Genomic DNA, 20,615 nt, shown 5'->3' on the forward strand with positions numbered 1-20,615 from the left:
GCATGCTTAAGTAACACCTAGCGCAGTTAGGATCTGATCTTTACTAGCAATTGCCACAATTTAATAAACATTATACCTATGTGATTAACAGTCATAAATACCAGAAACTATATTAAAAGCTTCATATCTATGCAGGAATCTATTTATGTATGTGCTTCACTTTACCCACATACAGAGTTTCAACTTTTTTGTGATTGAATTCAACACCCATGGGGCTGAATATACATGAGAAACAGAGAGTTTATTGAGAAAGGTGCCATTTTTTAATCACGTTTCAGAGTAAATTTGGCTTTAGAGATGAGTAATTCAGGCAACTGCTGAGAACCTCACACAGAACAGTAACTCGTGTTAGTCTGCTACTTCCTTTAAGCAATAAGAACAGAGGTGGGAGGCAACACATGGTACAAACTCCACTGCAGAACCTAGGATCACACAAATTTGGAGGTCAGAACAGTGGAGATCTTTCTTCTGTCATTAGCTGAACAACAGATGTGATGCTAGGCTTTATAGAGGGGAGTAGATGATTCATATTGTCTGTAAGTCCATTGCAAAATTTTTATTATTTAGAGAAATAAGCTCTGAGAATACTATCCTCAAAACACATTTGCTGATACTTCAGGAAGAGTTGAAAAAAGAAGAGCATTGTTTTTAAAATGTGTCTTTCTGGAACTATCGGGTTGCAAATAGGTATCTGAAGGTACATTTAAGTCCTTACTTGTCTTGCAGAGTTGTAGATTTTAGATCATTTATATAGGGTCAAGGTTTGATTGGTCAGGTAGTAATTTTTTAACAGAAAATGCAGAGTTGGGATCTTTTCAAAAGCAGAAAAAAGAGGTAAAAAGATGCAGTCCCTCCCAACTTTTCAATTTGAAAATGTAAAGAGAAACTCATAGAGTGTTTCTTTTTTTTTTTTTTTTTGGTTTTCCAGTCTCCCTTCTTCTCCACCTCAAGACTTGTCTCAAGACAAATCTTCCAGTCTTATTACCAACTTTAAAGCTAAAAGTACTATAAGAAAATTGTAAACTATGCATAACAGTTATGTATCAGCCTTCTCCCTGTCTTCATAAGATCTTCATTTAATGTGGTAGTTTGGAAGTTTTTGAAAATATTTTGTTTTTGCAAGCATTTTCATATTCCGCTAATTATTCTTGTTATTTCATTGAGAGTATTCATATAAATACAAATAAGTACATATGCCACTGTTTTTATGACTGGGGATTCTGGGCTGCAAAGGCAGCGAAGGTCTGGCCAATCTGCCTACCCTCCCACATATTAAGACCATTGGGTGTTAAATTTGGAATACGTTCCAGTCTCCCTTTTTTTTTTGGCTAAGGAAATACTAGTACTTTGTTTAATGTCAAGTGCAATGTAGCGACATATCTAAATAAGGCCACAAATTCTTTACGCTTCTCCAAGTGGCAAAATCAGCCTGAAGTTGAAAAGCAATGAATTCCTTGGAAATTCAAGAAGCATTACGAAAATTATAAATTACCTGTCTTCGAAGATCTCGTGTTTTCTTGGTCATCTTGTCAATAGCAATGTTGAGTGGGTCCCCCTTCTCCTTCCGTCCAGTCTGTTAAGAATGAAATATTGGAGTTAGAGAAAAGCAGTCCACAAATATATTTTTTTAATCTTTAAACAGTTCAAATTTGTCAAAGGAAATCTATGCATGCCTTTTTGTTTGCTTCCATCAAGTTGTTATTTCCAATGCAATATTTTAAATATGTTTATGCGTGTGTGTGTGTAGGGGGGAGCATGGCAGATTTTTTTAAAACAAACCTAAAATGATAAGAAGAAAGATTAAGGTGACTCACTGGAGAGTTCAGAACTTTTCCAACAATAAATTATGTGCATATATTATAGCCCATGCTCCAAAAATCTGGCAAGACCTTTCACTATAAAGCGAATATTAAGAGCTTCTAATCTCTATCCTGCCAGGCACTGGGAATGTTAAACATGATAATAAGCAGCAACACAGCTTGAGGACAGAAGGAAAATGGTCCTTACGCCTGTAACAGGAATCATATTGGCAGACATTAGGTGCAGTATAAAGAAGACTTCCACTTAAAACACTTTCCTGCAGGAAGTCTCAAAGCAAAAATCCTCACAAAGATTAAAAAGGGGGAGGGGGAGGGTGGGAGGGGGAAGCTTTCTGTGGCTCATAACCACTGAAAAAAAATACATTCTTTTAGGTTCCGTGGTACAAAAAGCATTAAGTGACTTTGTCAGCTGCATTACCTTTCAAGAGAAGACTGCCTCTCTAAAGATTTGTCACATCCCTTACCCCATTGACCTCTGATAGCTTTTCATCAAGAATCAAAATGATCTTCCATTCTTTCTGGCTGGACTCTTTCATTCCCAATGCTGTTTTCAAATTCTCCTATTTAGAATTGTTCCTTGCATATGATTAAGAGTGATTTTCTATTTCCAACTGAGCCTAATAGCATATGTTTCTGGGACCTATTGAGAAGTCACTTTTGGGGTGGGATGGGGATTAAACATACCCTTTCAATAATGATCTCTCAAATGTAAAGCTCTGTGTTATCAGCTCTCCATGGCCACATTGGCAAGTGGCCTGTGCTCCAGTCTTCTGCTTTAAGCATTCATTTGAGGGAACGCCTGCTTTCTATTATTGTCTGTAATTCTAATTATGATACGGGGCCAATGCCTTTATGATCATTTAGAAATCTGTAAAACCCGTCTCCTCGTTTCATTTAGAAATTCAAACATAACAATCTCAAGTGCCACCAGAATTTCATACAAAATATAAATTTACCTCGTAGGTTTCTAAAACGAACCCATTACAAATTCTGGAGCTAATCACACGAACAGTAGAAAACAGACAGGGAGAGCATTTGCTATCATACAAGAGGAGGCATCTGTGTAACCTGCTGGTATTTTTATCCCACTTTTCTTGCGTTCATCCTTTGAGTTCTGCTAGTCTCTGGCTAAAGAACTATGGCTCCATAGCCTAAGCCATCGTGGAACATGCTTTTAGTTTCAGATGTCCTGAATTCAACCCCAGATATTTTATCCAAGATGGCAACTGTCAGAAGTGCTCACAACGTATAGTTTTTAAAGCTGAATTTCACAGTAAAAATGAGGCATACGTGCTCAGATAAGTTTGGTGTAGGAAGCCTCTCCTAACTTCTGCAATGGCACAACAGGGACTGCAAGATGAGCTGGTCTCAGCCAGGTTGCTGGTCTATTAGACTACAAAGATACATTCCAAGAAAATTGTCAATTACTCCATCCGTGTGCTATCTACTAGCTGCACCAAGTGTCCTTGGTGACATCAGTGTTTTGGGATGCACTATTTTCCTACTCAAATAATTAAATTCCTTCAGTATCATTTAAATTCTTCTATTCCTTCTCGTTGTTTAAGATTTGTACCATTGACTTTGAAGGATATGTAGCCACACAAAATGCTTTAATATATATTTTTTGCTGTGGTAATGATATCCTTCTTCCTTTTTTTTTTCTTCTTCTTTTAAGAAATCCAAGAATAATTTGAAAAATGGTGCAAACTGCAGTGAGTATTAATGCAATGGGAATAATGAAAAAGCAAACACCATACCACTTAAGGCTACATTGGGATGGTATTTTACAGCTCTCAAACAAGTTAGCAATTCTTCTTCAGTGATCTCGTGCAGGACAGATGTATCCTGCATTCACCACTGACATGTGAAATCAAGCACTTAACGCTTGGCACTAATTTAAGGGGTCATAAAACTGTCCTGAAAAGGAGCTTGGGACTTGTTGCAGGGTAGTCAGCTAGGGGATACAGTGACACGGAATAAATTAGGCACCTGATAAACTGCACGGTTTAGGAGCAAGGGCTCCTGACATTCCCTAAACGGTCACTGGAGGAAAGCAGAATTTTTCTGATTGACCTAAAAGTTTGGGATTTATGCTCCTAACTTGGGTATTTCGTATTGCTCTTTCTACCAATTCACATGGACTAACCCGTGAGGGTAGGCCCATGGTAGTCTACACCTAACACCTCTCCTGAACCTTGTTTCAAATTTATCTTGTAACTTTTTACTCTAGTTTTAAATTAAATAAACAGTGGCCCTTAAGGTACATCCTACTGAGATATACAAGACAACTGGGAGCCCTTCTGTGACCCGTAGGCCACACAACACAAACTGGCAATATCCATCTGGCCAGCCCCTTCTCCCTTCAAAACAGAGAAAAGCCTCGTCTCTATTGCTCACTGAAAACGTCCTTGCTCTGTGCAATTGCCCGAATCATGCCTACACGCTGTCTGAAATGCTAAACGGCATGAACCAAGCTGTGCTGGAAAACAGGCCACCAAACCGTGTGGACAGAGATCCAGTTTAGCTCTCTCCATGGCAATATTTTGTTCACATATAAGAGGACAGTTTTTCCCTATCCAGGAATTTTAAGTGCTCTTCACCTGTTACTTAAGAAATGGCTGCTGCCTTTAAATTTGGGTAGAAAAGCCCTTCTTCACAGTACAGTTTCAAAGGAGGAAAAATTTGTTTAGTAAATCACATTATTGTAAAATAAATAGCATGGCATGTGATGTTACATAGCTTCAGGCGGGTCTGTCAAACACCATCTGCTCTGTGCTGAAAATATAAGTTTATTAAAGTTTATTTATCTAAGTCCTTAAATACTGTTATATTAATGTTGCTCTCTGATAAATTTTTGGCCTCCATTCCTAGAAGGGAGAGAAAGGAACTGAGCAGTTTCCTGTGTTTCTGAAAAAAACATGTAAAGCTTGGTATTGAGCCTTATAGCATTTCTCTATTAATCTTTTTCTGCGAAGGGAAGAAAGACACTTTGGAAATGGGATAAAAAGGATGTAAAAACTGCTCCTGGCATTGGGTTAGAAGGAGAATGAAGAGAAATGCCTAGAATCCTTGGAATGCCAAAACATCAGTATTCAGAGTTCCTGTGGACAGAATTACCTCTATTCATGATGAAATAATAACTTTGTTATAGAAGCATATATTAATAAAAGCCCCTGATATCTAGTGACCATTAGCAGTATTCAGATACTGTTTCTACTTAAGAGGTTTTCAAATGATTCTTTCAATCCGTGTCACTCCCATCCTTACAGCTTTTCCCTGCCTGCTTGATTCGTGTCCAGTTTCTCAGGAGGAGCTGACTTCCACGGGCTTCTGACCAGGGGCTGTGCCAGGACACAAATGGACATTGCATTGCAGTTCTCCCGCAGTCCCTTTCCCAGATCAGACAATATAAGATTCATCCCCCTGAATATATTTTTCAAGCATTTTAAGCTAGCCTTAAGATGCTGAATAATTTTTCCCCATTTTCAACATTTCGAACACCTCCAACTTTCTCCACTACCTGGAGAAATCTAGTTATTGTCATTTTGCTTTAGTAAATGCCTACAGTCACAACCACTGTCGAATATATTTCTTGAACAATAAAACAAACATAGAGTAAATTCATTATTTTCCGTATATTAAACAAAGATTAAAAAGCCCTACAGTTAAAACTTCATAGTATTATGGCGAGTGCTTATTTAGATAGGGAACTCCAACGCCATTAAGTTAGAAAGGGAAATAACAAAATATTAATAATAATAAAAAAAAAACACCTTAATTACAGAAAGAATTTTCAGCATCTGCTAGAAAGATCTCTCTTAGGATATAGCACAGTTTTTGTTTTGAAAAAGAGCTTTTTTACCTCCCTCATTTTCTTCTTTTCATAAGCTTTTCACAGTTTACACTGTTGGAATAAAATAAAAATCTCCCAAAATATTTTCACAACTATTAAGGCCATTTATTTCCCAAGACTTGCTCATTACAGAACTCTTTTGATCAGCATGAGGTACTTCGACGGATGCTGTTTTCCAGACCTAGAGAGTATCACAGAATCAAGACACAGACAGTGAGGCCAACCAGCCTAGAGCCATAGCGCATTTTGGATGACACGCAGACAACCTTGGAAGAGGATGTTTTAGACTGGAACTGTGTTGTCAGCTTTGACTAATTCCAAATAACCCCAAAAGGGAAATTATAAAGCTGTCATTTCAGCACGTGAACCAGATAAGATTGCCGCTACCATTACTATTATAAAGAAGGCGTAAATATTATGGCAATAAATATGCTTACATGCAGACAAAGTCTGCATCATCACACATGATGCACGCGCTCATGTGAGATGCAAGCCCATTACTTTGAGCACATTATGATTTTTGTTTTTACAATCAATGACAGATGAACATGGCTGGCAATAGTAACCTATTAAAGATGGGGATGGAGTACTACCAAATACACAAAAAGTGCAGCGATTGCAAGCCTACAATGTAATATCACAGATACAAAAACAATGTGCATGACTACCAAGTAAGGTACATTAGAGAGAGCTACCAAAGAAATTATTCCTTTAAAGTGCCTAGTCTAAAAGCTCAGTGTTTCTATTTATCACAAATATTATTAATAATAGAAGCCTAAAGTGGCGTAAGAAGTTTTAGGACTACTGTTTTCACACATTCCCCTGTCTTCTCTGCTGCTTTAGATGTAAGCCCAAACACCTGGGAGAACTCGGTCTCCTAACATATTGCATGTTGCATATCCAAGACACCCTCATTGCCATTTATCGAGCAATTTAGCCTCTAGGAGACAGCTGGAAAGATTATCTATTGATCCAAAAGCTACCAAACCTTGATATACTCTTATATTTTCATCATCCCCTAGGTAGATGGTTCCATTATTTACAGTTTATTCAAAACTTCAATATCACAATGTTTTATTAAGGTGTAAACTGCTGCTCAAAAGTATATCTGTCCTAATATTTTATTTTAAATGTTGAACAACATCACTCTTTAAAAACTATGCTCATGTTCAATAGCCCTTTTAAAAGTGATGAAGAGAAGCTTACTACTAAGAGGAAAAACATTTTGAACATCAGACGTAAGCTGCCTCAGTGCTTTTAAGCAGAAAGCTGGGTTTAAACACACCAATACATAGTCTCCTTCTGACAGGTTAAGAAGACTAATTCCAGGTCAGGAAAAGGCTAACCCATATATCCTAGTAGAATTGAGTAGAGGCTAAATTTCACTGGAAGCTGAAAACCTTAGCTATTAGCTAGGGAGATGGGTCAGGAAAACATATTTTAGAAAAGTTGTTTGTTCCCCCTATGGATGAGCTGAACAAGACATCTTAGAATACATATATATATTTCACATTGGTAAGGTGAGTAAAGCTCTTAGGAACATGGTGTGAATGTCAATTACTGTTCTGCTCGGCTCACTAATTTCATCCATTCTTTATGTTTATACCTGTAAGTGATGTTTTTTTCTCTTTAGAATTTATTCGAAGTAACAAGATTGTACCTTCTGCAATCATCTGCTTTCTATATTCAATTTTTGCTAAAGAATCACCTCACATGGAATGATTTTGTTTGTTTCCTTTTCTTCTTAATCATTTTTTTTTCCTTGAGGAAAAAAAGGAGAATTCTGCATAAGTGAGGGCAGAAAAGGTTGCTTAGAAATCCTTCAACTCAGGTCTTTTGACTATTGTTTATGCAGCAGCAGTTGCAAAGGAGAAAGGTTTGGACGCCACAGAGAAAGGACAAGACAAAAAGATCCCAGTATGTATATTATCTTGCCAGTCTGCAATAAAAAACTGAATTACACACTTTCTTCAGGGCACTTCCATAGTACTACTCAGTTCTAGAATGTCATTCATTAAATAACCTGCTCATAAATGTAAGTTACGGACAAGAAGTTCTTCCTAAATGAAACAATTGCTTTCAGCAGTTTTTAATTACCTTGTAAAATTGTGACTAGATCACAGTGAGTGTAATTGGTTCCAGCGTAGCATAAATAATCACAACTATGCAGAAAACCGGGCAAGCTGCATCCTTGCAGTCCCAGGCAGTAAATAAAGGCAACAGAACATAAATGAACCATGAGCTGGGTACCATCGCGGTATCTCAGGTGCGCAAATCTTGTCCTTGGCCTGGACCCAAACAAGTTTTATCTAGATTTGCACACAATTAGAACTGAACATGCAACAAACTAAAGAAATAATGAGAACTGGCTACGGAAAAGGGTGAAGAAAACTCTCTATTTTATCCACATTTTAATGCAGTCCACATCACCACAACAGCCGAATGCCCTTGAGGGAGGAGCTGGTGAATTAAGCGGTGTGGTTAATATCAGCCGTGTGTGGTTTGCTCTTTTATCCTCTCACGAGAGGGAGAACTTGCGTTCTTTTAATGTGTTTGCTTTGTGGCTATTGCTTTTTTTGTTTTGTACCATTCACCGTTGTAACTATTTCTTGCTTTACAGCAATAGCCAAGGATTTTTAGAAAGATTATCAACGACAGCAGTTTGATTTAAAAGACCAGTTAGGATTAGGGCTTGATCATACTAGTTTTCAAGTATCAGCAGTTATCATTAATTGATATTTACCCATAACCATATACTGGAAATTAGGCTTCCTTAAAAAAGAACTGCTTAAAGAATTTATATTTATAATGATACCAGAGTTTGCCTAAAATGCAACCTTTGCCATTCTTAAGAGTGAAGGCAGCAAGGCTTCTTTTTCATTTTTAGATATACATTGAATGTTTTTCTATTTCTGTGCATTTCTGAACTAGAGTTTCCAAGATAACTGTGGTGAGCATACAGTCCCTTTCCTTCTAGCTACTAGCCAAAAGAGGACTTTATAGCATACTGTGGTATCCAAAAAATGCAGAAAAGGCAACCAGTGGGATATTTCTAAATTATAAGGCACATACAAATCACATTGATTTCAGGTGCATTAAAAAAGATATTGATTTTTTTTTCCTTTGGGGCAGGGAAAAAAAAGCCATGGAAGTTAAACAGGAATTTTGAACTCTAAGTTTAAAACAGAGGTAACCAAAACCATCCCTCTGTCTTGTCCAGTTGTACTAAAAGTGCTCTAAAGGGCTACAGCATCACCTGCCCTATGTTCTACTGCTTTGCCCCACGGGACCACTCACCATCACACAGACACTAGCCCCCTTCCCCTAATAGCCCAGCCAAAGATGGCAGGCATATAAACATGATCTGGTTCCTTTCAAAGAGCACCTGTGGCTGATTTCTCCAGAAAATGTGAAATTAGAAAATCTGATCCAGGTTTCTGTCCTAATGTCCCTGAGAACTTCCTCTCATTCCTTCCTGTTTGGGAGGGAGTTGACTTTATAACATTATGCATCCGAATACTGATCTGCAGCACATTTCTTTTAGTTAAAGAGCATCTTTTCCTTCGCAATGCTTACTCAGAGGACTCAAAGAGGAAAACATCAGGTTTGTCAAAGAATAAACTGCATATTTCCATTCGTAAGATGTCTGTACACAAATTGATGCCGTTACAGATAAATGCATATAGAAAAATAGAATTTCTGAGGACAGAAATTTGGTTGGTGTAAACTGTTATAAAACGATCAGCTCCAATGAAATCACACTAATTTACACCAGCTGAGAATCTCCCCAGCCGTCAGTTAAAATGTAATCTTGCAGATGCTTCCATTTAGAAGGTCAGAACTGTTTACTCCAGAATTCCAAATTATTCTAATTTCTTCACAGACATCCACTTGCAAAGGGTCCACTACAAACTCCTCATTTAACTACCAACTGCTTTCCAGCTGTAAATTGCAATCTGCTTTTAAATTACTTCTGGACGGCTTCTCTTAATCTAAAATAACTGGAGGAGAAGGTGGTAGTACGCATTTTTTCTTTCCCTTCAGATATGGAAGTTCATAACGAAGAAATATGTAAATATGTAAGTGACAAAATTTACCAACTTTACAAGCTCTGAGAAAAGTCTGTTATTATAAGCATCCTAGTTAATGTCACTAAGTCATTAAAAAAAAAAAATACCACCACCACCACCACAACAAAACAACTATTAACAAAGTTTTCTACCTTATTTTCCATTAAAAATTTATCTGTTTAAAAGTTTAAGTAATGCACAGCAACTAAGAAAAGATAAGCAGCAGAAATCTTCAGGATATCTAACAACATGTAATGAACAATACTACATGCATCTAAACTCAGAAAATTTACTGAAAAAATCTTTGTCGCATTTCTGTTACGGATTAGTGGAAATACTTGTTAGCACTCTTAATAGAAGTGATACTTATGTTTGTTATCACCACTGGTCTCAGTTTTATGTCTCATTCAGTAGAAATCACTCCCTTCCTAGCTTGTTTTAAATTAAAGGATATATTGTGCATCACAGGGACGAGTGTTATTCACTGAATTAAATGTAGGACTTCCTGAGACATCTAAGCATTCCTTGAAAATTTTGTAGTATTTTCCAGGTCTCCCTCTTAATGCTGACAACCACATAATTTAATTTCTCCAGTTCACAAAAACTTTTTTGTTTCTTTGAGCATTAAAAGAAAAATTTTCATTTGATGACAATATTTTACCATAACATTGGCTTATGTAGTGTGCACAGATGCATTTTTTCAGCAGAGAAACATTTTAGACATCTCTGAGAAATTAAGTGACTGTTGGAAATACGTCAAAGAGTTTAGAGGTGTTCAGAAATGTTGCTTTTTTTTTTAATGAACATCATTTTTTTAATGAATCATTTTTTTAATGAACATACTGAAGTTTCGACTATGTTTTTATATTTAGATCCATACCTTTTGCTAATGGCATATAACTAGGTATTACATAGCCTTAGAGTTCAAAACCCCCAAATCTGACCTGTCTGTATGAGGCACAGAATTGTCCTGACTTTACCTACCACTCTTTGAGCTTCAATTATCACAGAAATATAGGATTTCATCTACTTGGTTGTGTCTGTCACTATCTAATAGATGTGTATTTGATATCATGTCTGCATTTCCTTCTTCATAATTGCATCATGCTTGCATTCCTTGGGTGATCCACAAGGAAATGAGGTCTTGATTATATCCTATCGAAAGTGTGTTCATCAATGTATGCAGCTGAAAGTCAATGCTAAGTGAGAAAAAACTCAATATTTGTACTTATAAGAGAATTAAATGCTTTTTTTTGAATTCATTACTACTTTCTTTTCCCTTATCATTGAGTTCCTTTCAGACCACTCAGCTTTTTTTCCTCTTTATCTGCCAACCAGTTCTGAATGCTTTCAATGACAGTCTCCACCAAAACAATATTTGAAATGATTTGGGCTGATGTTTCTCGCAGCCATTGTAACCACTGCTTCTTTCCTGCTTGGACGCCCTGCTTGGCAGGGTACCACGCAGCCTGCACAATACCAGGTTATTGCGTGTGTCAGACATCTGATGGCAGTGGCTTGTGTGTCTGGCAGCAAGGCTTTTCACCTGGCACACCTCCAGCAAAACCTCACCTGCAAGGAAACAGTGAGCAGGAGATTTAATTGGACACATACTGTAACTTCAGCTATTGTTTTGAATGAATGGAGATAGAGGAAAGCCTGGGAAAGAAAATAACTCAGTTCTCATTACAGCAATTATTTGGTCAACTTGAGTACTGGCTTCTTTGTGCCCACATGTTCCTTTCTAGGACACCACAAGCATCAGACGCTGGTGATGAAATAAAACATACAACATAAATAAATAGATAAACGGGATCTGTTTAAACTCCAAACAGAGACATTCAAAAGCAAGCAAGAACAATGGACCAGCTCCTTCTATTTTTACAGTGCAAAACTGTGGTCTATTCCTGTCACCTCCTCAGATCAATGTGCTAAGTGATATCCATTCAAATTACTTGTCAGCTTAATCAGAGGAAGTGAAACACAATTACAGGGCATTAGTGTAAAAGCCAGCACAAAATAACAAAACGTCCATGTGGGATATCTGAAGCAAAAGACTGCCGAAAATAACCCTGTAACATTTTCATCAACACTCTTTCTTAAACTTTTTTTTACAGAAAAAGAAAAAAAACAAACACCAAACAACACTTTTGTAAATGCTACTACAAACTAGTTACTTATATAATAATGTTTTAAATCTCTCAAGTTGTTAGAGTCCTTATTTCTCCTTTTAGATTTCAGATTTTTTTTCAGCACTTGTTTTGTTCTTAGAAAAAAATAAATAAATGCATAAATGTAAAGACTTTTACTGAAATGGTAACTGGTGCATTTACAAAGCCTCTCCAAAGCCTCTCTGTGCTCCCTCTCAAGTCAGCAGGAATTTATACATTATTTCCATTAAAAGATTGAAACATTCACTATTCATAACTACTCCAAGTTTCCTCTGAATGTAAACTGCACTTTTGGAATTATCAGATGGGTGACTTAGATTAAATGGATGAAATGGATGCAGGAAAGAGAAGGGACTCATCCTGTTCTTCCCCAAAGGTGGGGATGCAAGACTGGTGGGTGCAAAAGAATGAACAAAACAAGCCTGCCCCTGAAGCTTTGTCTTAAATCCTCAGCAATGCCGGAATGGCCTCTGGTTCTTGGAGTCCCTCCGACCCTTCTACACCAAGCGGCAACATATCTTAGTTTCAGCAGCACAGGTGAAAATATACACCTTGCCCAGAGTTGCAAAAGGATTTGTGAATCCCCCAAACAGGGAATCAGGCCTAATCCTCTAATTTCCTGATATTGATAGTGATACTTCACTATTAAATAAAATATAAGAGGCAGAATGATGACTATGTGATTTGGATACACACAAACCTCACTTAGTCTTTTCAAAATAATAACTATCCATACATGTCTTCAGGATAAAGCATGAGCACAAGCCCTGTGTCAGAAAAAGACTTCTCCTTCCAATCTTCTGGATTGAAACAAATTTAGTTTTTTCAACAGTTGGAAAATACACCCCAGGTCCTGGTGAGTGTGTTAAAAAACACTTAAAATGGTCATGTTGTAATTCCCAGCTCATAGACTCTGAGGCCTTTCTTTGGATTTGGCCCTTATCTTTTATGTTCATGAGACAGTAATTAATTTGACCATCCCTGCCTGGCCTATAGGGTAATTGAATGACTAACTCTTCACGTCCTCATGCCTCCAGAAAGAGTTATTTCTGTGAATGTGCAATAGGACAAGTTCACTCTGCAGTGTTGATAATGATGACATTGAAACTTCTAAGCTAAGTGGCATTGCAGCCCATCTTATAGCTAATGGAAATGGTAGAGTGTATAGGAATATGCAAAATGCAAAACCACTGTACAATTTACACCCTGTCTAGCATCTGAAAATAATAATAATTAAAAAATAAAGTTAATCCTATTTTTAAAAATTGCTTGATACCTCTTCATTTTATGGAACAGCTAAAATACCCAAAATATAACAGAAGGGGTTAAAAGCAAGATAGTTCCTTTGGTAGGTTGCCACAAAGTCTTCTTGTAGGAAATGAAGTGTAAAAAATTTTAAAGAATGTTAAATGAAATTGCAACAGACTGAAACCTGTGGTTCTAGTGCAAGACCTGAAATAACGTTGAAATAGATGCTAACTGGCATCACCTCCATTCTGATGTTCATAAATGAAACTGAATGAGCCTTCAAAGGTGCCAAAGGGAAACTAGCTGTCCAAAGAACATTAAAATGCACTCGGATTTAGGTTACCAGCCCCAAAGTTATTTATACCTTTCTAAGTTATTTAGATGCCTTTGCAAATCCATCCAATGAGACAGATGTGTACATTTTCAAACGGGTTGAAAGTCTGTAGAATTTAAATTTGTAAATTGTCATGGATCTGCCTGCATTATCAATTAGCAATGGTTTTTGAGGTGAGCTACTGATCTGCAGTTATTCATTGCAGGAGGTTTTTTACTGGGGAACAGTGCATGACTTGCACCAAGACTTGCAAATGCAGTAGCTCAAAAGTTATCTACAGACATCTGCAGCTGATTAGAGTACCTCTTAATGACAGATGCATTTAGGAACTAATTGCAAGTGATAGAAGTGACAACTGACCTTTACCTCTGTTTTTTTTTCTTCTTTATCTCCTAAATAGCTGTGATGTTCAAAATTAAACCTCTTTTTAATGTATAAGGATATCAACTATTTTAAATAGTAGTATTTTAATCATTTCCTATTTCAGCTTTGCAATTTCGTTTGTAATACAACAAAGCATTCCACACTCCCTATTTATTTCTCTATTCTTTGTGAAATACCTTATAATTCCATTGGCATTTCTTACAACATTATAGTTGAATAAACATTTTCTTTAAAATCTATGATTTCGAGAAAACAAGAACAATTACAGTGATTCTGCATGTTACAAATGCTTATGATGTACCCCAAGAAGAAAGCAACTGAATCCAGTCATTGGGAACTAGACTTTAGCTCAGTTTCACAGTCTAACTCTGTTTCTAATAGATTATATTTTAGTGAAATTTTCTTTAGTATGGCAATTAGCGTTAAGGGTGAGTCAATTCCATGATGATCAAATGCCTAAAGAAATTTTAGAAAATAAACTAAAGCCCGGCAGGAGAAGCTCTGTGGCTTTCCACACTGCATGATGCTTTTTACTTCAAAACTACTAAGTAAATTACTGAGAAAAAGTTACTGTGAATAAAATGGGCTGCACTGTGTTAAGTAATTATTTCTAAAGTGTGAAATGGGTAGGAAGTATCTCATCTTAAAGTAGTGCCATGATGCATATTACCTCTCTAGTATATAATGAACAGTCTTTTTTTTTTTTTTTTCCTTTATCATGCAGAAGCAAGCACTGGAATGAAAACTTTGTTTTACTAATGATCTTTTATGTAGGAGTGAAGTGTAAAGACTCAACTTGTGAACCTATGCTGTACTCCACTATTTGTACTGCATTTAATGTTTATGGAAGAATTTTCTGGAGAGTCAAGAAACCTCAGGAGATGCTCATTCTATATATTCTAAGCATATTCAGTTGACACTCCCTATTTAAGGTGTGTATGACACTCCCAATTCAAGGTATGTATGATGCAGACATGATCTTGGAGATGAGGACTTCTGGGAGCGTTAAGGGATGCACCACAGTTAGGATTTTTTTTTTTTAAACAATGCAGAACATGGCTCACTTTTACGTATGTCTTGCAGGCATGTCACACTGCATACCCATTGCTTAGCCTTGAAAGCTAGAGGAAAAAGGAGGCCATTTTAACAGAAAAGTTATGATCAAAAGTATCAGTTAGGAAATTATGATTATGATGATTCTAAGAGAACAGAAGGGATTCTTGCGACTAACTAATACCTAGATGCATAACTAGAGACTATTTCAACAACAAGGAAAAAAAAATCTTATCTTTTTTCCTGCTTTTTTTTTTTTTCCTCATAACATTTTAAAAATTGCACGGACTGAGGAGAAGAAAGCAGAAAACCCTATAAGAATAGAAAAAAACACCACCACCAACAGCAACTAAAAGGTGACACAAATTGGTTGTAATTAGTTGTATACTAAGTGGCTAAAGTACTGCTGTCCTTTTAAAGGATAACTACATCTGCATCAAAACTTTTATGCAGAGTACATGTAAAATTCAGCCCCAGATCAAAAACAAGAGGTAGCAGAGAGTGATTAAGAGGGCACTAGTTTGTATTTAACAGCTGACAAGCACAATTTGGAGAAAATAGTTTTCATTATTTCTTGTTTTTCATTCATCATTCCTGTTCTACTTTGTGTTGGTGTGACTTCACCTCGAGCACTGTGCGCAAGGTCCCTGGGTTTGTTCAGCCCCGAGCAGAGCAGGCCGAGGGGAGGCCTCATGGCGGCCTGCAGCTCCCTCACGAGGGGAGCGGAGGGGCAGGCGCTGAGCTCTGCTCTCTGGGGACAGGACCCGAGGGGACGGCATGGGGCTGGGACAGGGGAGGGTCAGGCTGGGTGTGAGGGAAAGGTTCTGCACCCAGAGGTGGTCGGGCACTGGGACAGGCTCCCCAGGACAATGGTCACGGCACTGAGCCTGACGGAGTTCAAGAAGGATTTGGACAACGCTCTCAGACACATGGTCTGATTTTTGGGTGGTCTTGCGGGGAGCCAGGAGTTGGGCTCGATGATCCTGGTGGGTCCCTTCCAATTCAGGATATTCTGTTTGATAATCCCTTTCAACAACACACAATATAGGCACTTGTTTTTGTTCATATACGTAAGAGCTTCAGTACAAAGAGATCAGAAAGGGGTATTTTCTCAGATTAAATATCATATGGATATAGAATAATACTTTGTGAGGGCATGACCTCTAAACACACACAACCATTTAGTGACCTGCTCATGAGAGAGGAAAAAAAAAAAGAAAAAGAGTATCTACAAAGCGTAAACTCATTTTTGCCTCAGTCCTGAAACCATCTTTGAGGTTTGACCTTCAGAAGAATTTCACATAACACAGATGGGTTGACTAGGGTTGGCTACAGGAAAATGTTTAACAAGTCAGTGTTGCAAAGCACTCTGTAATGATGCAGAGCAAGCCTCTAAATATATCAAGTGAGCTCTTCTCTGCTGAAATATCTATATATTAATAGCTCATTCTCTGGGATCAGGAAGTGTTACACATCAAGGAGGGGAGCGGATACTAAACAATAATTTCATTGCAGGGCTTCAATACAACCATACTTTCAAAAAGGTAATTATAAGGTGGGGTTACTCTGTCCTTTGAATTTAGCAATGGTCAATGCCAAGTTATTATGGAAACTTCTCCATAAAGTAGAAAAAATAGGCAAAGGCAACGGTACTACATCAGGATGATCATTTTGGTCAACATGTACATTCAATGATGGTTGTACCCGTGATCTGCATGGGCAAGACTGGAAGTGGACAACCTCAAGTCCATCGCAAACATGCAATGTACTTAGAAACATTTCTGGTGAGCCTCTTTCACTCGTACCACACAGCTGAAAAAAAAAAAAAAGGAACTGTATTTACCAAATTAATATTTCATGGGCTTCTTTGGGGGGTTGGACCCGGTGATCTTTCGAGGTCCCTTCCAACCCCTTCAATTCTGTGATTCTGTGATTCTTTCTGTGTATTTATTTTATTTATTTAATCTGACAAATACATAACTGTGTGCACATAATAATGGGCAGTTGCAACCTCAGAGATGAAATTTCATTTTGTAATTTTCTAAATCAACATAAAAGATGTCTATCCATCACCTAATATAGATAAAGAATAGAACATTTTGAGTGTTTATTAAAAAAAAAAAAAAGAGCTAACAGAATGACTGTCTATGCCAGCATTCCTTTTGACTGATGAATTTCAGACCAGTTTTCTATGACAAATAGTCTCTCCTAGTAAAATTCTCTACGTCCATTATCATTCTGTTCTCCAAAACATTTTTATTTATTTATTTAATTATTTATTTGGTGTAAGAAACAAACTACAGCAAGATGCAGAAGAACAAGTTCTTGCCTCAGAAAGCTATTTCCAGTATTCCAAATGACTTCAAATTTTATCAAGACAAAAAAGAAAGATGGATAGCATATATTTATGCCTTTGTGTGTGTCTATGTGGTGCTTTTATTATTCAAATCCACTATATCCTATCTTTATACAATCAAAATAAATAAATAAATAAATAAATAACCACGATTTCTTGACTGGCTTATTTAATATTTTCAGAGCTAAGAAGGTTGATACCCAATATTAGACAGTATTTTAAATATCTTATTTTTCTGCCACTGGGATTCATATGCCAAGACTGTTGAAAGTGCAGAACCACACACTTGAAAATAAAATATTAGCATTACCGCTGTCTGCTCAGCTAGAATTTCCCCTGCTTTTATCCACATGTTATTGTACAATCTTCAATCATATGATCAGATCTTAATTTTTCCATGGTAATTCTGTTAACGTGCACAGGATAGATGAGCCTCATTTGTTGCTCAGCTGCCTATATAGCTAAAATATGTTGTTTGCAAAATTAACATAGAGATTTATATATTAGTCTAAAAATATCACTGAATATTTCAATATATTTAGTTTCATATAAACAATACCCACAATTTATCTGTGAGTGAACAGTATTTAAGATTGTGGGTATGGCAGAGCAGAAAAACTTTTTTTTTTTTTTTTTTTCTGAAATATTAGAATGTTTCTACAAGCAAAATGATATTTGAGTTGGCAGGAATATGAGGTTTACAGAGTAATGTGAAGTATCCTGGGGATGTTCAGTTAGGACCACTGGTCAGCCCTGTTTACACTTTAGAACAAAAGGAAACTCCCCAGAAGTGATGGGCAGAGAGTGGAACTGTAGTGATGCTAGAGTGAACGGCACCAGGAAAGTATGGAAAAGTTGTTTAATGAAATAAATTCACTATATATTACAGAGTGAAATGCTGTAGCACATCAAAACCTGGTGTGGAACAGTATTTTCTCCTGAATACAGAATATCACAAAAGGTTTTGATTTGTCATCCTTGCAACTTGTGGTTTATGTTGAATTTTGAATTAACAGGTTTTGCTATCATTTCTCATATTTTTTCTCATAAGAAAAGTATTATTATAATTGGTTATTTCTGTAAACCTTGAATCTAGCACATTAAGTAAGTGTGGCCATGAGTCTTCCCTTAGGAAATAAATCCTAATAATCCAACTGGATTTATATCAGCTTATTATATAGCATATACATGAATACGGACCAATTTTCTGTTACTTGGACTAGAAATCATGGTCATTTCTAATCTCCTGTGTCCAATGGTATGTTTATGATGGTCAGTGGAAAGGCTCACTGACTTTAGAGGTCAGTGAAGGAGATCACAAACTATTTTATACAGCACAGTTATTAGCTAGTATATAAAATAAAAGAAAATAAAAACAGCCTCAGTAAGGATAACAGACAAATGTTCCTGTTGCCATTTGTGTTGCTCTATACAAGACGAGTTTTATAGGCTATATCATTCCCAGATGACACAATAAAATAAATATGAAAGTTAGAGCAATTAGAGATTTTTTTTAAAGTGTTTTAGGAATTTCAAAGTTCATTGGGATTTTGGTATGTATTTTTTTATTCATTATTTTCTTTTTCTAACCAGAATCATTGACATTAACTTATTTCTGCCTCCTGTATAACCAGATTGAGAATTAATCCACTAGTCTAAGGAACGAAATTTATATTTATGAAAATATTTCGATGAGTTTCTTCTGTGCATTCTCACATGCTATGTGGTATATTTGAGTACTAGTTGTGAGAGCCCAGCTGTGCTCTGCTGTGAAAAAGTGCACAGCAGTCGTAGGATTAACTTTTCCAGCAAACTGGAAAGAGAATTTGCACACATAGTATCTCTCACCACTAAACAAGAGGCCTGTGTCCACCTAAACTGTAAATAAAAAGAAAAGCTACTTTGTGGTTTCTTGTGCAGATACACACTATAAAAAAATATTATTTTTTGAAATAATGCATTGCAACTAATTGAAAACTGGAAAATCAGTATTTAGATACAATAATCTTTGTTAAAGAATGCACTGAAAATGAACAGATCTGTTTACTGCTTCAGAAACAGAGGGTGAAAGAGTCTGTTTTGTAAATATGATCTGCAAATATTTATTTTAAAAAGCCTATAACCTAAACACTCTTCTACCCAAGTCTTTTTAAATGTCAATTACTATAGCATCAGAGAGCAATCACAGAGCTAAATGTTGCTTTAACCAGTTTGCCACGTTCAATGTTCTATGCCTTTAAGTAGGCAAACTATGCCTATTAGTTTGCCATTTGATCCATTTGTAGGATCTGTGTTGAATCAGCAAACCAGGGGAAGGGCAACAAACTTCCCTACTGGCTGTTAGAATACATTCAGTAGGAAATTTGTAACCAATTTTGATATATATTTTCAAAATTCTTTTCTAAGCACCTTGTGGAATGACTCCCATCTTTATATCCCCTGCAGATAGCATTAGCATACTGTCCTGAACATAATAAAGGTCTGATCCCTAAACATTATAACGGAAGTCTCAAGAATTTAAAGTCACACACACTATGAAAGCAAAAGAATGCCGCCTAAAATACACAGGCTTTTTTAGAAACTAATAGTTTTGTTTCGTGTTCTGCTAATTTGCCTTCTGGCTTTATGTCTTAAGCAACTGTGTTTCAAACGTTTCTGTGCATGCCCATCAGCTAGAAGTTTCATTTATTAATAAAACTAAAAACATTTTGCATGAAATAAAGATATGGGAATTCAGAGAAAACTTAAATATTTGGAGACACAGAAACAGAAGAGTTAGCTACAGTAGGTACAAAACAAAAAAATATTTGCAATCTTAATTATCCTCCTACTCTCTTATATCATCAAACCCTTTCCGTGTTCTAGGGCAGTAACCACCTACTCCCTCTAAATCATTTCGCTGAAGCCTGCAAATGCTATGTAACATTTATTTTGTGTTACACAAACATATGCAAATGCTTATCCATATGTATAAGCACATAGACATACCTCCAAAATAAAATCAGTCGCCTCTATCAAGGTCAGTCTCCTTGGACTTGTACAAAAGCCAGGTAGGGCCCATCCCAAAGATCCTACAGTCTAATCAAAATGTGTACTACAGAGAGTAGGAAAGGATGTAGGAAAGGCAGATTAATAATAATAATATTGTCATACAGGCTAGCTACAGGCAAAATAGCTTGACGGTTTAGTCATCTGCCTCCTCAAACCCTGATTCTTACATCTCTTCTACTTTTCCTTGCCCACATCAAAAGTATGATTCAAGCCTTGCTACTGTTAGTGGCATTTTAATTGTTTGTTTGCTTTCTCTTTCCATAGAAACAGTCTCA

The 20,615-nt window shown here is 36.6% G+C and overlaps 1 protein-coding gene across 16 annotated transcripts in view; it reads right to left on the minus strand.

Moving 5' to 3' along the window:
- The window catches only part of CTNNA2 (catenin alpha 2), a 476,933-nt gene that overhangs the window by 114,118 nt on the left and 342,200 nt on the right, over window positions 1-20,615 (minus strand). For 15 of the 16 annotated variants that reach the window (XM_083835463.1, XM_083835461.1, XM_083835462.1 and 12 more), the window contains one exon: window positions 1,493-1,573. In XM_083835463.1, coding sequence (XP_083691589.1) covers window positions 1,493-1,573 — 81 coding nt within the window. Of the gene's footprint in view, window positions 1-1,492; window positions 1,574-1,673; window positions 1,780-20,615 lie in introns of all 16 variants that reach the window. The other variant, XM_083835466.1, reaches the window with a different exon arrangement.

Source organism: Anser anser, assembly GCF_964211835.1.
Source record: "Anser anser genome assembly, chromosome: 4".
In the NCBI taxonomy this organism is placed as follows: domain Eukaryota; kingdom Metazoa; phylum Chordata; class Aves; order Anseriformes; family Anatidae; genus Anser; species Anser anser.